The sequence below is a fragment of the Dendropsophus ebraccatus genome, chromosome 7 (assembly GCF_027789765.1).
Source record: "Dendropsophus ebraccatus isolate aDenEbr1 chromosome 7, aDenEbr1.pat, whole genome shotgun sequence".
NCBI classification, from domain to species: Eukaryota; Metazoa; Chordata; class Amphibia; order Anura; family Hylidae; genus Dendropsophus; species Dendropsophus ebraccatus.
The window spans coordinates 61,518,215-61,537,287 of NC_091460.1; the positions used below are offsets into that span (position 1 = coordinate 61,518,215).

At 40.9% G+C, this 19,073-nt stretch overlaps 1 protein-coding gene across 2 annotated transcripts in view; it reads right to left on the reverse strand.

The window, feature by feature from the left end:
* Positions 1-19,073, reverse strand: part of LNX1 (ligand of numb-protein X 1) — a 131,806-nt gene that overhangs the window by 112,110 nt on the left and 623 nt on the right. For both annotated transcript variants that reach the window (XM_069977624.1, XM_069977623.1), the window contains exon 2: positions 6,985-7,436. In XM_069977624.1, coding sequence (XP_069833725.1) covers positions 6,985-7,379 — 395 coding nt within the window. In that variant the 5' untranslated portion in view covers positions 7,380-7,436. The remainder of the gene's footprint in view (positions 1-6,984; positions 7,437-19,073) is intronic.

Genomic DNA, 19,073 nt, shown 5'->3' on the forward strand with positions numbered 1-19,073 from the left:
GTCATTCTATTTAAAAATCTAATAAAAATACTAAACATAAAAATCCTGCTAATTTTCTAGAGAAACTTGACATGATAATGTTCAGTATGTTGTCAGACAAGCTTCTAATAACCTCTACATTGTATCTGAAAGCCGGCTTGTACCTGACAGGACAGACAAGGGCACTATGATATATGGAGAATCTGTGGGAGAAAATAGGCATGCGGTGCATACAGAATATGTCATAAAGGTTAGATGACAAGTGGGTTCATTTTGATATATTAAATGGGGCTTTATCGATTAGTTGACAAAGATTAGAAGTGCAACAGGGCTGACCAATCCCAGCAACACACAGTTTTGGGCTATGTTCCCATACAGTATTTTTGCTCAGTATTTTGGTTAGTATTTTTCAACCAAAACAGATTGAAAACACAGAAAGGCTATGTTCTTTATTTCAAAACAACGGTCATTGCTCTAAAATAAGGGGAATTATTCAGCTTTGAATACGGCATTAGCAGTCATGTGGGCTGTTGCAGTGATTTTACAAAAACTGCAGTGTCTGCCATGTTTTAAACTGCAGCTCTATACAAACTCATCCATGAACATGGAGAGGAATTTATCAAGGCATACCCGTACGGCAGTCATACATAAACCTCCGCACCCATACCCCACTCTGGATTTACTTAAGATGGTAGATAAATGTAGCATGGGAGAAGGCTATGCCTCATCCCCTCCTTGCCAGGTCCCCCGATCAGCCATCAGGTAAGCAGGGTGTCAGGAAAAAGTTGGAAATCTGCTGCTTTTTCCTGAAGTACACTGGCGCAAGTTTGAAAAATTCCCCAATGGTGTGTATCTCTCTTAGAATAGGCATACTATGTTGGGGATATTAATGAAGACTGGCACCAGCTCTGGAGGATTGTGATCGATAGTCAGATTCTTGGGGACAAATGGCAAAGGAAGGGGTAAAGGTCAGATTCTTTCCTGTTCTAGGGTTCCTGGTGGTGTAAGAGAGTTAATAGGATGATCTTTGGTGACCTTGGCCAGTGATGCACATCCCTGATGGTCTAGGGCAGGAAAAGTGTTTATAGGCGGATCTCTCATGGTCTAGGGCGGTAAGGGAGGTAATAGAAAGATCCCTGGTGGTCTAGGGCAGTAACGAAGATAATAGGAAGATCCCTGGTGGTCTAGGGCAGTAACGAAGATAATAGGAAGATCCCTGGTGGTCTAGGGCAGTAACGAAGATAATAGGGAGATCCCTGGTGGTCTAGGGCAGTAACGAAGATAATAGGAAGATCCTTGGTGGTCTAGGGCAGTAACGAAGATAATAGGAAGATCCCTGGTGGTCTAGGGCAGTAACGAAGATAATAGGGAGATCCCTGGTGGTCTAGGGCAGTAACAAAGATAATGGGAAGATCCCTGGTAGTCTAGGGCAGTAACGAAGATAATAGGAAGATCCTTGGTGGTCTAGGGCAGTAACGGAGATAATAGGAAGATCCCTGGTGGTCTAGGGCAGTAACGAAGATAATAGGAAGATCCCTGGTGGTCTAGGGCAGTAACGAAGATAATAGGAAGATCCTTGTTGGTCTAGGGCAGTAACGAAGATAATAGGAAGATCCTTGGTGGTCTAGGGCAGTAACGAAGATAATAGGAAGATCCTTGGTGGTCTAGGGCAGTAACGAAGATAATAGGAAGATCCCTGGTGGTCTAGGGCAGTAACGAAGATAAAAGGAAGATCCTTGGTGGTCTAGGGCAGTAACGAAGATAATAGGAAGATCCTTGGTGGTCTAGGGCAGTAACGAAGATAATAGGAAGATCCCTGGTGGTCTAGGGCAGTAACGAAGATAATAGGAAGATCCTTGGTGGTCTAGGGCAGTAACGGAGATAATAGGAAGATCCTTGGTGGTCTAGGGCAGTAATAAAGATAATAGGAAGATCCCTGTGGTCTAGGGCAGTAACAAAGATAATAGGAAGATCCTTGGTGGTCTAGGGCAGTAACGAAGATAATAGGAAGATCCTTGGTGGTCTAGGGCAGTAACGAAGATAATGGGAAGATCCTTGGTGGTCTAGGGCAGTAACGGAGATAATAGGAAGATCCCTGGTGGTCCAGGGTAGTAACTGAGGTATAAGAAAGATCCCTGGTTGTCTAGGGCAGTAAAGGTGCTAATAGAGAGATCTCTCAAGTTATAGGGAAGTAAAGGAGGTAATATGGAGATCTCTCAAGTTATAGGGCAGTAAAGGAGGTAATAGGGACCAGCCTTGGTGGTCTAGGGCAGTAACAGAATAGAGAGATCCCTGGTGGTCCAGGGCACAATAGGAGGTAATAGGCAGATACCTGTGTTGCTCTAAGCCTCCAACATGAGACAATTGGAGAGGAAAATGGGTACAGGCTACTCTCTGCACTTTTGTTTCTGGCAGAAACACCTGCAATAGAGGGGAGTAGGACTACATACCTACTATTACAGAACAGTATAACTGCCCTGCCATCCTGCTTGTTTGTTAGTTAATAAAATCTTTTATCTGAACAGCCCTAGCGTAAGACGCTGCTCCCCCTGCACCATTCCTCCATTGATATATATATGTGATGCCAAGGAACAGGTAGTTAGTGGGAAGAGTTTTGACAGGGGGTTATTGGCAGGGTGTGAGGGAACATGCATTGTGACCACACGGTCATACCCTTAAGGTCAGCCCCACCTGGGTTCAGTGCTTTTCTGCAGCCATCACATGGATGTACCATACGGCACGTCATCGCTCCAGGAGATGTTTGGGTTTTTTGCTTTTATGACATTTCCTGCAGCTAGCTTCATTTCTTGAACTCTCATACAATTAAAGCAATGTCAGCTTAGGATAGCAAAGCTGATTTTTTACCTTTGATGACCCGTACCCTTTCTTTTTATCCGAACATGTGCGCTCCAGGACTCAGCTGTGTTTTTAATTTTCTTTGCAGAAAATACAGAGAGCTCCATTTGGTGGAGATGGGGGAGTCGCTTTGTCATAATTGATTTGATGTGTTTTCTTCCTTCTTCCCGAGGTTCGGAGTGGCCAAAGTTAGTAAATGTACTTTGTTATAGACATACTATACATTAATCCAGAGATTCTGATCTTGCATCTTTTGATTATAGGAAACATGTTTCTCGTGTTTGAACATAAATGTCACAAAAATGAGCATGACTTAAATGTTCCTCAGCTGGTACACATGGTCCAAAATTACCAACACCCCCTCATATTGTGCAGGAAAATATAGAACATTTGCTAGTCACAAAAGGACTGAGGATGGCCTACTATACAGTACAATGGCCTGTGCATGCAGTCATTCTGCATTTTCTAAAAGGAGAAATAGAGTATAGTATAGTATAGTATAGTCTATATAGTATAGTATAGTATAATCTATGTGTAGCAGATACTGAATGGCATCAATATGAATATGAGTAATACTACTACTAATATAAATAATGTATTATGCCAATACAGTGTATACAGAAAGGATGATTAGTGTCACATCATTTCTAGTTATTGTTACTCAGAAAATCTAAATTCCACTTGTTGACTTGTAAAAAAGTAATTGGTGGTATGTGGTCACCATATTTTATGATGTCATCTACAGTATGCTGCTTCTTGTCCAACCTTAGGCTATGTTCACATATTGTATGAGACAGGCCGTTCCTCTGAAAAGATCTTTTTGGCCGCAGCATTCTGATGTGGGCGCATCCGTGCGCGCCCACATCAGAACTCCCCACTGCACACTATGGCCGGAGCCGCTCACTCCATAGTGTGCACTGACATGGTTTTCAGTGAATAGCAGTTGCAGAAAACTGACATGTCAGTTGTTTGCAGCACCACAAGAGATTCCTAGACAGCAATAGACATATATTTCCAAAAATATATTTTACGAAAATATACGGTGTGTGAACATAGCCTTATAGTGGATCTGTGGCCTTTGGAAACACTTGGGCTGTAAACATCCACATGGAACCATGGATCCACTCCAGTGCTTTTTTTGTTTTGTTTTGGGACCTCCTGGTTCCTACCAGTGTAACTTATGGTGTGTTTACACAGAGAGATTTATCTGACAGATTTTTTAAACCAAAGCCAGGAATGGATTTGAGAAGAGGAGAAATCTCAGTCTTTCCTATATGACCTGTTATAGTCTGCTCCTGGCTTTGGCTTCAAAAATTTGTCAGATAAATCTCCGTGTAAACACACCATTAGCCTAATATGCTAAAGAGCGTCTAGACAGCCAAAGGGCAGTGACCACTACTCTTGTTGAGAACTGAGCCCTTGCCTATCTGGCCCTTCCTTGGCATTTTGGTTGCCAAAAATAATATCAATAGGTAAGGAACAGGAACACTTAAAAAAAAAATTTAAATTGAAAAATCATGGAGTTGCTGTTCCGCATAAATCATATAAGTGAAATATATATATATATTTTTTTTTGTTATAGTGGCCACAGGTCCTCTTTATGGTGCGTTCACACCTACAGGATCTGCAGCTGATTTTCTGCAGCAGATTTCATTTAAATAACTGAACACAGCATCAAATCTGCTGCAGATCTGCTGCAGATCCTGTAGGTGTGAACGCAATCTGAAAAAAAAAGGATTCAGAATGACTACTGATCAATTAGTTATTTAAACACCCCTTTGGCTGAATTCATAACCGAGGGAATGGAAGGATGCAAACTGGATAGAGATAAACAGAATGATATGCTTCCTGATGGGAGTAAAATAGAGTTCAGGGTACCCCTATAAAAACACAAAGGGGTAATTTATCAAGACCACCATACCTGTGCGCCAGTCTTACATAATGCCACACCCCCATGCCACACCAGATTTAGATTTAGAAGTGCATGCTGCTCAGTAAATCCATCAGATCTGAGGCTGCAGTATGGGAACTATGATTAATAGTCCAATATTAATAGACAATAATAATGGGACTCGGTCCATCTAATATGACCCTCGGTGCTTTTATGATACTTATGACGGTAGTGTTTCCAAATAAATATACAGCTAAACACTAACTAAATACAAAAATAGCTGAAAAGTTCATCTAAGATTTCCCTTTGACAAGTACAGATGCTAATAAAGATAGACAAGCAGCCATTAATACAAAGTAAACTGTATCTGTAAACCATCCATCTCCATTCATCTCCAGTGGCATCGGCAGCACAGAAGTGACACATCAAGCTGCTTTGCATCTGTATGAATATTGCAACAAACTGAACATGTGACGGCTTTTTAAAATTTTTTTTTACTCTCTTTAGATCTAAAATACATGAGCTGCTGTACACCTAACATAAAGCAGGTGGTGTGCGGCACGCATAGGTAACCATATGCAAACCACAGAAGAATCCTTTACTACTTCAGAGACTTAGCACAAACCCACAGTAATCCTAATGTTAGGTTCGGTTTCTTAAGACAGCAGAATAAACCCCTTTGTGACGTCTTGAAAGTATTGAATTGTGTTACTAGAATACTGGACATGTCAAAGCAAGTTAACCGCTGCCCATGAGTTAATCCTTAGATTTCTAGTCATCCTACGCCATTAAATATTTACCTATTGGCACACATGCACACCACAGGTTGGAAGATCCCTGTGAACATTGTATTATTGGCTTACGTTGCTACAGATTGTTTCAAAAGTTGTAAATTCAATCTGCTAAATATCCTTTTTCAACTAAATGATTGTTCTGGGGGAGACTACTCTAATTCTAAAGGGGTTGCCTGGTTTTTGGAACCTATTTTATTCAAACATCTGATTTGGGAATTTTGAGTTAAAGGGGTTATCCAGCGCTACAAAAACATGGCCACTTTCCCCCTACTGTTGTCTCCAGTTTGGGTGGGGTTTAGAAACTCAGTTCCATTGAAGTAAATGGAGCTTAATTGCAAACTACACCAGAACTGGAGACAACAGTAGGGGAAAAAGTGGCCATGTTTTTGTAGCGCTGGATAACCCCTTTAATAAGGGAAGAGTCTTCCATCCAAGAACCTAGTTTCTTAGCCAAAGTATGAGTTTAACTCTGGAGGGCCTATCTGTGCTACCTGGAAACCTACTGAATTCAAAGAGAATTGTGTAATTCTTCATTTTTACTGTGAGGGAGCTACAGATAATGGTCACACTTATTGTCAGGTTTCTCTATAGACAAAAAGCAGAAGGTGCAACAGCAACCCACATGTGCAAGGGCTTACTGTATATACTCCTCCCAGTGTACACACGATAAACACCTGTTCTGTAGATATTAAAAAGTGAGGATCTTAGCAAACTATTTAATCAAACAGAGTGTACCATATCACCAACGTTAAGGTGTCCTCACAGACATATTCCCTACTCTAGCTTTTTCACACTAGCAATGGCCTCTCCTGGGCTGAATAAGCCTACAACTAGGCAGATAGGAGCCAAATGATCTCTTTTTATAGCACCCTTGGGACATGAGTGGAGTGCAAGTCAACAGGTGGTAGCCACACCCCCCACATTCTACGGAAAAAAAGGAAAAAATTGTCCGCACATCTATGACTCTGTTCACACTGCAGGTTGCACGCTCCTTATGGCTTAAGTACAGACAAAAAAACAGAAGGTGCAGCAGCAACCCACAGGTGCAAGGGCTTACTGTGTATACTTCTCCCAGTGTACACATGATAAACACCTGCTCTGTAGATATTTAAAAAAGGTTTCTCTACAGATTACAGCTGATTGCTGGGGGTGCAATTAGTTTGCAGGAAGCAAACCATTAAACAATCTATCTAGCAAGAAAAGCAGCGAATTACTGCACTTCCAAAATTGTCCAAGGGTGAAGTCTTATTTAAAAGGCAAGAATTTCAAATAAAATTTTGAATAAAACGTAACGTTTGGAGTGCTACAGTAATTTGCTACTTTGCTATTCATTGGAAGGACCAACAAACCAAGTCCTTATAGCACTGGCACCCCACCTACTAACTATTTTATCTATCATGACAATTGTTGGATGTATACTGTAAGAAAATGTGCTGCACCTACCTATGGTGCGCCATTGCCTACCTGTTTAGGAGGTGATCTTCAAGGTCACATCGTTGGAGGACATCTTGACAATACTCTTGGAAGGGACAGATAACCAAAAGTTTATCCAGCAAGTTCTTTACCAGCACAGTGGACTTTTTGCATGACTGTAGCATAATATATTTTCGATCCATAGGGCAAAAGTTCTCATGAAGGAGAAAGTTGGTGAGGCATAGAGTACAATAAGTATGGCCGCATGGAGTGTCCAGTGGTTCAACCAGAGCATGGAGACAAATGTGACAAGTAAGGTCATCATCCACTTCTTCGGTGTATGTGTAAAAGTGGCTTTCTTCTATAGAATGCTGCTGTCCACACACAGCACATAAAGGCTGAGGGACATCACTGTCCAACATCTCAATCTCATTACCGTTATCCATGATTCAGGTCCAAATTGTCTGTATATTCCAAGGAAATTGTGAAATGGGCCAAACTACCTGGAGAAAAAATGTAATATATTAAAACCAAGCAAAAAAGAATACAGCATAGAGCAAAGAAGAATACAACACATATAATCCTGCCAAATGTGCATTTTCAGTAGATCAATATCTTATGAAAGAAATAGTAATACAGGGTATTTTTGGGAAATTGGAGGGTAATCATTATAGTTAGGGATGGTCCGAACAGAGTTCGGTTCGGGTTCGTACGAACCCGAACCCTCGGTAATGATTCCCGCTGTCTGCCCGCTCCGTGGAGCGGGCGGATCCAGCGGGAGGACCGCCTGGAAAACTGGGATACAGCCATAGCCATAGGCTGTATCCCAGCTTTCCAGGCGTTACTCCCGCTGGATCCGCCCGCTCCACTGAGCGGGCAGACAGCGGGAGTCTGCTGCCAAGCGTTCGGGTTCATACGAACCCGAACCTCGGCAGGTTCGGACCATCCCTAATTATAGTCGCTAATTTCTACCGGTGACTTTAAAAAAAATTTCAGGATCGCTAAATAATAAAATATGGTGATTTACCACTGCCATTTAGGAGTGTAGACAGCTTGATGACAACTAGAGATGAGTGAACTAAAGTGTGCGGTACTTGATTACCAATGGCTGAAGAAGTTGCATACAGCCCTGAGGCTGCCTGGAAAACATAGATACATAGAACATAGATATAGCCATAGCCTATGTTTAAAAAAAAAAATTTCAGCTATTGGTAATCAAATTGTTTTATGCTTGGGTCCGGACGAACCCAAGAATACTTGGTGCTTGCTCATCTCTAAGGATACCTTTGGGAGACATAGTATGAGTCATATAGTCTGCCAACCAATGTTCATAGACACAGGAATATGGTGAAATAAAACAATACAACTGAAGGGCAAACATTTATTCTTTCCCTGTAAAACATCTGAAATAATAAAAAGAAGCAACTTTTCAAATTGCCTGGATTAAAAAAAAAGTTAACCTTTTCTGTCTACAGCTCCTATGTGGACTGATGTACCTCCATGGCTACAGACTACAAACAAACCCTGTGTAGTCTGATTCTGTTGTCATAACTCTCATCTTATTTTCTTCACTTCTTGTTACTTGTTACACATCATTCTGCATAGACATAGGGGGAGATTTATCATACATGGTCTTTTTTTTTACATTGTGAGATATTACAAACCCGCCCTTCAACTATGATACTATGTTCTTTGAAGCCTCAGGTTATTGTTGGGTAAAACATTCTACTTTTTTAAGAAACGTTAGGGGAGATTTATCCAACATGGTGTAAAGTGAAACTGGCTCAGTTGCCCCTAGCAACCAATCAGATTCCACCTTTCATTCCTCACAGACTCTTTGGAAAATGAAAGGTGGAATCTGATTGGTTGCTAGGGGCAACTGAGCCAGTTTCACTTTACACCATGTTTGATAAATCTCCCCTAAAGTTTCTTAAAAAAAATAGAATGTTTTACCCAACAATAACCTGAGGCTTCAAAGAACATAGTATCATAGTTGAAGGGGCGGGTTTGTAATATCTCACAATGTAAAAAAAAAAAGCTCCACATCTTATTTATATGTCAATTTTCAGAATATAATAGACGACAACTGTCTCCAGTTGAACTGAGCTGCATTACTTGTAGCTATTGAAGTATGTGGTTTTTAGAGATTACATATACATCTAAGCCAAGGCTGCAAGGACAACAGCTGTATTTTGTATTCAATGTAAGGTTTACCCTTTATGTCATTTCTTACAGTAAGAATAATGGATTGTTCCCATTTCTTCAGTAATGTGCTGCTGTAAAGGACAGTAATAATAACCACAGGGATTTTTGCTATAGACTAAAACCATTTTTATGCTCAGTCTGTGCAGGAGAATCAATCTGGGGCAAAATACACAAATAAAATAGAAAAAAAACCCTCTCTGTGAATATTTCTATATCGGGAAATCAAAAGGGGATTTTACAGAAGGCAGCACAACTATGGAGGAGGCTCGGGCTTGTAAAGGTCATTGTTTTTATTGACAAGAGACTGGAAAGCTGGACTGCAGTTATATATAACCTGGCATTGTTCCTAGTCTATCATTATTTTACCGGTGACATAATCATTCTTTCCACTCTCGGGCAAGTGAATGTAATTCAAAACTGTAAAATGTCAGTTTATTCCAAAACCTGTTACATTTGATATAAATGCCAGCTACACTAAAAATCAACAACTTCAGATTAACCCCAGAATTTCACTACTCACAAGTCATACTCCCATTAGCCTTGATAAGGACCCTAGTATAAAGAAGACAATCAAGAAAATGCTTATTAATCAGCTGGTTAAAAACAAACAAACAAACAAACACTGTTTATTACAGCTTTTTTGCCTGTCACGGTATGTTCATACCATGCAATGGATTTTTTTATTGTAGATGTGTGGAAAAAAAAAAAAAAAAAAAAAGGAAAAAAAATAATTATATATATATATATATATATATATATGTATATATATATATATATATATATATATATATATATATATATATATATATATATATATTTTACAATATGTGCACAGATGGCTGTTTTTCCATAGACTTTTAATGGAGCACATTATTATATACATAAAAATTACATATATGTTTTATATGTCAGATTTTTATTGGTTTAGTGAATTCTACATTGTGCGCTTTTTTGCTGGGATCAGATAGAGTAAATGATTGTAGTAACAATCATAACTAATTACTAACGTTCTCTGTAATATGGTATCCCGTCAATTTATGATGTGGGTTTAGCATGGATTTCCCCTATTGATTTAAAAGGGGAATCTAAAATCAACAGTTGTTATGGATTTTTTCCAGAAATGCACACGCCGATCTGACCTATTTTCAAGCATACTTAAACTTTTATCAGGAGACACGGCTGAGCTGAAGGTATACGTTTAAGCACTCTGCGACCCCTAAAAATATCCATATAGGCTTTATTGTATTATATAATAGCTGCACCTCTGGTCACTGGAATCCTTTTCACTTGCAACACAATGACATTTTGTCTACTATCACATGACAGCATGAAAAGGGAAAAATATTATTCTATTTACTGCCCATATGGTATTTTTTCATTTGATGAGGGTTTGACACTACTCCAGAGGTTGGACTATTCAGCGAGTATCACAATAGCAAATAGTATGAAAAAAGAAGGGCAGAGTGATTGTGTTTATGGACAGTTTCAGCCACAGTGTCTGCTGCTGGTAATGGTGCCATTTGAGAACATTAGCTGGGGCACAGCAGCTCTAAGAGTTTTTTTTTTTTTTTTTATTTGAAAGGTATAGTCGCATTCAGCTAATAATAATGCTTTTATTTGTATAGCGCACACAGATTCCGCAGCACTTCACATAGTTTTTTTTGCCAATTATTGCTCCTTGTCCCCAATAGGGCTCCCAATCTAAATTCACCTATTTGTATGTTTTTGGTTGTGGGAGAAAACCGGAGTAACCGGAGGAAACCGACGCAAACACGGAGAGAACATAAAAACTCTTTGCAGATGTTGCCCTTGGTGGGATTTGAACCCAGGACCACTGAGCCACTGTGCTGGAGAAAGTAGAGTATTCTAAAGCTGTGTTTATTTCATGAGTCAAAGGAAATAATTGTAAAAACGGCCAGGCTACATGTACTGTGACAGCACTTAAAAAAAAAAAAAACAAAAAAAAACTTTCCATTATAGGATTCATCCATTAAGACTTTCTTATATACACAGTCGCTAAGTATTGTGCAACCATGGAGTTTAGTTTTTATTACTATAAAATTCAAATAGACATGCTTCATATTGATGTAGCAGGGTTAAACTTAAACAGAACAGTCCAATCTGTGGGAACCATGTTACAGAGCAAGATTTCCTGACATTATTGATATATAAAGATGAATTCCTTTGGCCACTATATTTCTCTGCATTCTGATTCTTATGTAACAGAGACGAAGACTGAAACACAGGAAGGAAGGATTGGGCTTAGCTAGGGCAAGAGAGGGAGAGAGCCTGAGCTGTGTACCTGTAATCTGCCTCCTTCAGAGGATTGTCACTGGCCCTGAAATAAAAGCAAGGTCTCCCTCTCCTTGTAGCCGCAGAAGCAGCAGCTTAGTGCTTAGTGTAATCCCGTCCTTGCTATGTTGCTGTTGATTTTACTGCTCATATAGAACTTTGCAAAACAAATGCATCAGTAACCCCCTCTCCCTCCAGTGCCTCTATCTGCCGTGCTGTACTGTAAGGGCTCTAGTACACAGGAGGATTATTGTGCAAAAAATCATATTTTTTTAATTTAAACAATAATTATTTTGTAAATGTAGGCAATGATCAAACGACCGACGAGAAATCGTTCATGTGTCGTTCATCATTGATTTTGTGCTGACACCAAAATCATTGTTAGTCGTTTGCTAATCGTTCAGTGTAACCCCACATCGTTCACTCTTTTGCTGGGATCAGATAGAGTAAACGATCGTAGTAACAATAGTAACCAATGGTTCTGTGTAATATGGTGAGCGATTTCAGGTAGCTCTCGTTTACAATTGTTTAATGTTAGGGCCAGTTCATGCTGAGCAAAATCGTCGCAATTCCGCCACGGAATCCTGCCTGTGTCAGTGTCAAACAGTGTCTCTATGGAAGGGCTTGTGCACCTCTGCTTCTGCCGCTCTCTGATCAAAAAATTGCCAAGTCATAGAGACACTGTTTGACACCGGTTTTCAACGATTTTGCTCGGTGTGAACTGGCCCTTAATTGATAAAAATAGGACCATAAGTATAGCACCATTTTATAGAATTAGTAATCCCAAGAAGTAATGTGTGCAAAAACACTTCATTAACCTTTATATGAAAATCACTGTTCGTTGTAGCTGAACCTTATGGAACATAATGAAAATGAGCCTCATTATCATCATGTCAAAACCTAGGGCTACAGTAGAAACCTTAGATTTGCCTAGGGCATTCCAACCCTGTACGCAATGCCCTCTGTATTCTGCAATGTAGTTTGGATACTGCTTGAGTGATCTGCCGCCGTATCTCATAAACATAGAATATGTAATGAAATAGATGCAGTGAAATTCATAGGATATAGTGAAGAAGTAGGAATGTTGTGGTCTGCATCCCCAATGAGCAGCAGAGGTGGGGCCGCCAATAACACATATCTCCAATAACACATCTCTCCTTTCAGGTAGAATACAAATATGCACAGGGACGATTGCTCAACATGTTGAGGCTAAGATGTCCTGGTGTTCATTTTTAGACATGTCACTGCAAGCTTAGGTTTCTCGTCAATATGTTTAGACAATGTGCCTGAAATTGGCCCCAAGCTGTAGCGTTTCGATTGTCATTGCGTATATCTATTTTTCTATTATGTAGAATAATCCTAACATACATAACATAAAGGGGGGAGGGTGTTGTGTTTCTTTTTTGTTGTTGTTTAATATTACAGTACTTTTGAAATTAGATTTGTACGCAATTTATAAAATAAATGTTCATAACCTTTAAATAAAATTTAAAATAATTATTTTTATTTATATAGCGTCAACCGATTCTAGATCATGGCAGCAGCTATCAAAAATCAAAAAGGCTTACTTTGTGCAAAACAAAACAATACAATGATTTTTCCACTTATCTCACACTGAACACATTTGCAAAAAGCAAGCAAGGCCCATTTAGGAGAGGTATGGCCACTGATGGCCGACACATTTATTATAAATCATGGTGGAAAATTGCAAAAAATGTGCCCCAGCAACAAATCAGATTCCACTTTTCATTCCTCACAGACTGGAAAATGAAAGGTGGAATCTGATTGGTTGCTAGGGGCAACTGAGCCAGTTTCACTTTACACCATGTTTGATAAATCTCCCCCCCCCCCCGTGTGTGTTTAACCCTTTGAGGACCAGGCCCAAAATGACCCAGTGGACCGCGCAAATTTTGATCTTAGTGTTTTCGTTTTTCCTTCCTCCCCTTCTAAGATCACTTTCAGTTTTCTATCAACAGGCTGTGTAAGGGCTTGTCTGTTACAGGAATAGTTGTACTTTGTAATGGTGTCTTTCATTTTACCATAACATGCCGGAGGATCCCTCAGAGATTATTTCCAGGTTATATCCGGGGCGGGGGTTGGTTGTCCGTGCGGTGCGGAGGAGGCAGACGGCAGGGCCGACATCTCACACTGCTCTGGGATCTGCGGTCCGCTGCACATGGGCCCCCAACCCCCCGGGAGGGCGGTGCAACGGACTGCAGATCCCGGAGCAGTGTGAGATGTCAGCCCTTCCGCCCTGCCTCCTCCGCACCGCACGGACCACCAACCCCCCGCCCCGGATGTAACCTGGACATGATCTCTGAGGGATCCTCCAGCAGAGGCAGTGATGACATTGCTGCACCTGCTGGGGGATCCCTCCAGCGGGGATGTCGGCGGCAGTGTGGATGCGGGGAAGGCTGGCGTGATCCGGAAGGGGTAGCTCTTTTATTGGTGGTCAGTGAGAGCAGTCTTCTCACTGACCACCAATGAAAGAGTTGTGGCGGGGGCCGGATAAATGGCCTCGGCGGGCCGCAGTTTGGGGACCCCTGCCATAAGCATAGCATTGATCAGTGTTATCGGCGATCTGCTCATTGAGCCTGACTGTGCAGGCTCAATGAAGCAGATTGCTGATCGGACCGCACGGAGGCAGGTGAGAGACCACCGGCGGTCCGTTTCAACGATCGGGTCACACTGCGGGGGTCCCGATCGGTAAGTGACAGGGGACTCCCCTTGTCACTTACACTTAAACATCGCGGCATTTAAGGAATTAATGACATGCTGCAGCGTGTCATTAATGGTGAGGTGCCGGCTGCTGATTGCAGCCGGCCCCTACCTGCTATGAAGCGTGCTCCGCTCTGGAGCGCGCTTCATACCGGGAGAAACACCCAGGACGTACAGTTACGTCCAGGGTCGTCTGGTGACAGACTTCCATGACGTAACTGTACGTCCTGGGTCGTCTAGGGGTTAATGGGTCACTTTCTAATTTCAATTCAAATTAATACATCCACAATTCCCATGTAAAATGGCCATATTTGATCCAAAACAAGGGTATGTTCACACTGGGGAATATGAACATTTGTACATAATGGACTTTCCCGCTCATTTGTGCACACAGTGGAATTTTAGTCACGGATTCACATCCTATAGAAGTTAATGGGGCTTAAATTCTGCTTGAATTCCGCTCAAATTCCCCTCGATTTCTGCTCAAGTTCTGCCAGAGCTGAGTAGGTAAGAAATTTCAAGCAGAAAACTTAACTCTATAATTCCTCACCTATTTCTCAGTCACTTTAATAATTATGGATATAATTCAATGTAATTCAATGAGGAAACATTATGGACATACTGTAAAAAGGCATATTTTGAGGTGTAATACATCCATTTTAATCCTTAAAATACACCTGAAAAAAACTGTGTGTAAAAATAGCCATAGACTTTTAGCAAAATATAACAAGTTATAATGACAATACAGTTGTGGTTATCTTTTCCAAGTAATTTCCAAAAGGACAGTAAAAAATGTGACACGTGAATGAGCCCTGTTGTAGATTTGCCTTTATAAATGGCACTAAACCGATTCAGCTACAGGCCATGAGGAGGCTGGAGGCTAGGGGCGGGGATCTTCTCGGCTTACGCAGACCTCATGGTAGGTGCCTAAGTATCTGATATTATTCTGCATCATAATAAGATGTCACAAATGTTCTGGCCCTCACAATATCCAATTATACTGGTAAGTACCGCAGAGAAATCAGATGAATATGTATGTATTTTATGTTTCCTCAGAAAGTAGACATTTTCACTGCACCAGAATGTGCAATGCCTGCACAGCCATTCATGCATGACATTTAATAATGCTAAAGATTACCTGCTCAAACAGCATGAAGCAATTCGTACAGCAGCTATAACAGAGCGCTGGCTAGCACAGACTGCTATTATCAATGCACCACAAACATACATGGATAATATACAGGAATATTCTGTAATGTGGATCCTTCATTACTCAGGGGTCAGGCTGCAAATACTGAACAAAACTGGTCAGTGCCGCTCCTTGACCCACGCATTATGAAACGTGACTGGTTAATATAGATTAAGCCCTTCAATCCCTGAGGCTGACAAACCAGACCACTGCATTATAGGCTGACAGTGTAGAAGATAGTGACACATAGGGTCTACATCTGTCTCCTTTGGTTTTCCTCCAATCTGATTATATCTTCATGTTTTCTTTTGTAAATGGCTGCATTCCCCATTGATCAGACAGCAGATGACGTGCACCATGTAAATTATAACTATTTAGTCTCCCGTGCCACTCATACAGTCTGACTAATATGCTAATAAGATGTAAAGAACAATGTGGCCTGAGTGCTATCTAGTGTTAGGGACCTTTGTCTGGCCTCAGCTTAGCCTGGAGGTGACAATATAGCGTGTTGCTACCATGAAATGATGACGCATTACATAAAAGCATCAAGAAAAATCCATATTGTGTAGTGCAGCCTGGGCTGATCAAAGTGCACAACCAGGCAGAAATTGGAGGAGTAACCTAAGGCTACTGAGGCCAAGGCACAACCTGTGTAGGTACTACGATACATAGGTAATATTAGTGTCGGACTGGGGTATCTGGGGCTCACCAGAGAAAATGATCTTGGGGGTCATCCAATGAATTACCAGTGAGAAACGACATGTCAGGCAGGTTCTAAAGCTGGGGGCCCACCGGAGGATTCTCCGGTCCTTTGGTGGGCCAGTCCGACACTGAGTAATATATTCCATAGCTGAGAACTGTGCAACAAAACTGAATACAGTTACAGCTACTCTGAGATGCTATTATCGAATATATATACTCAGTATGGTTGATGCACATTGAAACCAGGTGCTTTACATGTGCAAGCTTAAGACTGCTGCAAGACCATAAGTAATAACACCCAAAAAGGGTCCACCACCTACTATATATCACTTATAGCAGTGGCATCTTCTGATTAGGTACATCTTTTAGTGTCCCCTGGCACCAGATATTGAGTACTACTCGAACAAAATGCAAAGTTCACCGCATCGACCAAAATTATGTGCTGCGAGATCATACATATGCAAACCTGTTCTGGCCGTGTTCCAAAGGTATCCAGGGAGGTGCACTCTACACCTAGGAGCTTGCTAGGTCAGCATCAGCAATCCAAACGAAAAAGTCCATGTGAGGCACTCCGTCCCATAAAATCATATACCTTTATTTACTGCACACAAGTATAAAATCCACATGAATAGTGTATTAAGCTTTATACACTATTCATGTGGATTTTATACTTGTGTGCAGTTAATAAAGGTATATGATTTTATGGGACGGAGTGCCTCACATGGACTTTTTTGTTTGGATTATTGAGTACTACTGCTCTCCCTGCACCTTCTATAGCCATGCATCCAAACAGCAGTTATGCCAAGCAATATGCCATGGCATCATATGTTAAATAGAAGGAAAATAATAGAAGGAAAACACATAGATTTAATTCAACTAAGGGCCATATTACACAGACTGATCTTGCTCTACGTGATAGGGCCTGCGATCAGCTGATCAATGAGTAAATGCCTGTTCATCCTGTCCTCTGGCACTGAGCCCTGACTGCTTGTCACAGTGGTCGCTGGGGGGGGGGGGGGGGGGTGCCTTTGGAGAGAGGAGGGGAAGCGTGTCGTAAATCATGTCTTAGATTGAGAAATTTGCTACAGTGGCTGACAGATTTCCTTTAAACTCATTGGGCGTTTTGCCAGCATGCCACAGTATACATCAGCATATCCTATTGACAGTATCCCAACATATACCTCCAACATGGGGGGGAGGGGACAGATGTAGATACGGCTATTTGCCTTAATGATCATTCCAATGTAACATGTAGAAAATAGTTCACATCATTATATTCTTATTCACAATGGGTAACATGAAAATATTAATATTCATAGAAATATGCAGAGCCTGTATAAATGACAAACTGGGAAGACTAAGCACTTAATAAATCTGCTAAAGTAGATGAGGCCGTGTTGGTACTCTGCCAATTCCATTAGACCGATCAATGGTTAATGTTGACTGAACGCCAGTGGTTGTGTAGTTCATTGTTCACATTGTGGCACTGACGTTGTTAGACACATGGTACTGTGGGAGATTCTGTCATTCATTCCATCTAGGTATGCCTAGTTATCTTATCACAATGGAGGCCTAGGTATATTACACATGCTGCATAGCTGCATTACTTTAAGTTCACATGTTGCCACACATGGCTATGGTTTTTAATAGGATGCAATTTCCTCACCGAGATAGGTGGTTATATTCAGGCAGGGCTGGATTTACACTGCCACTCAGGATAATCTAGTTATTAGTCATCTAATTCATATTTTCAATAAACCTAATTATATACATATAAGTAAAGCTTATGTTATTTTTAATGTTTTTCTTTTTACCTCTTCCTAAATGTGCCATTGTTATTGTGGGTAAAGCTGACTTTAGCTCTCCAGATCTCAGGAGTAAACATTACAAAAACTGCATTATGGGGGGGGGGGGGGTCGCTCACATTGTATGGTTAAACCACCTTGGAATGATTACTTTATAGTGAGGAAAACTCAAAATACACACAGTACTAGCCTTCCAAACAATGGTGTCCACCCTGGCAAAACATCATTGAAAACAACAAATGCTTATGTAGCAACCCAGCGATTGGGCCCAGGATGCTGCAAATATCTACCCGAATAGGAGCAGAGCTCTCCAGATTTATATTAACGGGGTACTCTGTTCAAATCAACTGATTTGACAAAGTCATATAGATTTATAATTTACTTCTTTTAAAAAAAAATCTCCAGTCTTTCAGTAATTATCAGCTGCTGTAGGTTCTGCATGAAATGGTGTTTTCTTTTCAGTCAGACACAGTGCTCCCTGCTGACATCTCTTTGTGAGACAGGAATTGTCCAGAACAGTAGCAAACCCCCATAGAAAATCTCTCCTGCTCTGGACAGTTCTAATCTCGGACTAGGGTGGCAGCAGAGAGCACTGTGTCAGACAGGAAAGAAAACACCACTTCCTCCAGGACATACAGCAGCTGATAAGTACTGTAAGACTTTAGATTTTTAAATAGAAGTCAATTACAAATCCATATAAACTTTCTAAACCAGTTGATTTGAAAGCAAACGATTTTCGCTGGAGTACCCCTTTAACTTTTATCCTTTAATCCAACAAAATACATTAAGTTCTGCCCAGCAAAAAAGCATATTTTGCAACATAGTTAGGCTGACCCTGTCAATTTGGTTGTGAGTGACTATGTAATAAGTATGGGGGTCTCCTAATTCTCCACCAATATCTGTAGGGAGAGACTTGGGAGGCCTTAATGCATATTAGAAAGTCAGTCAGTCCCATTGAAATCGTAAAGCATGTTGCAGCACTGACCATTTCATTTTAAGATAGATAAGCCACCTCTAGAGTTGTCTGGCAATGGTTTACCTCCCCTCTTCTTATTCAGAGTGGAACATTTATGCATATGGGGTGAACAGGAGAGATAGCTGTCAGCGCAATGAGTATTCAGCCAACAATTATTCAGGTTGTCTGCGCACCATTACTGGCACACAGGTCAGCTGAGGTGCCCATCTGATACACCAGCCTGTACCTGTGAGTAAAAGGCTCAGTAGCAATA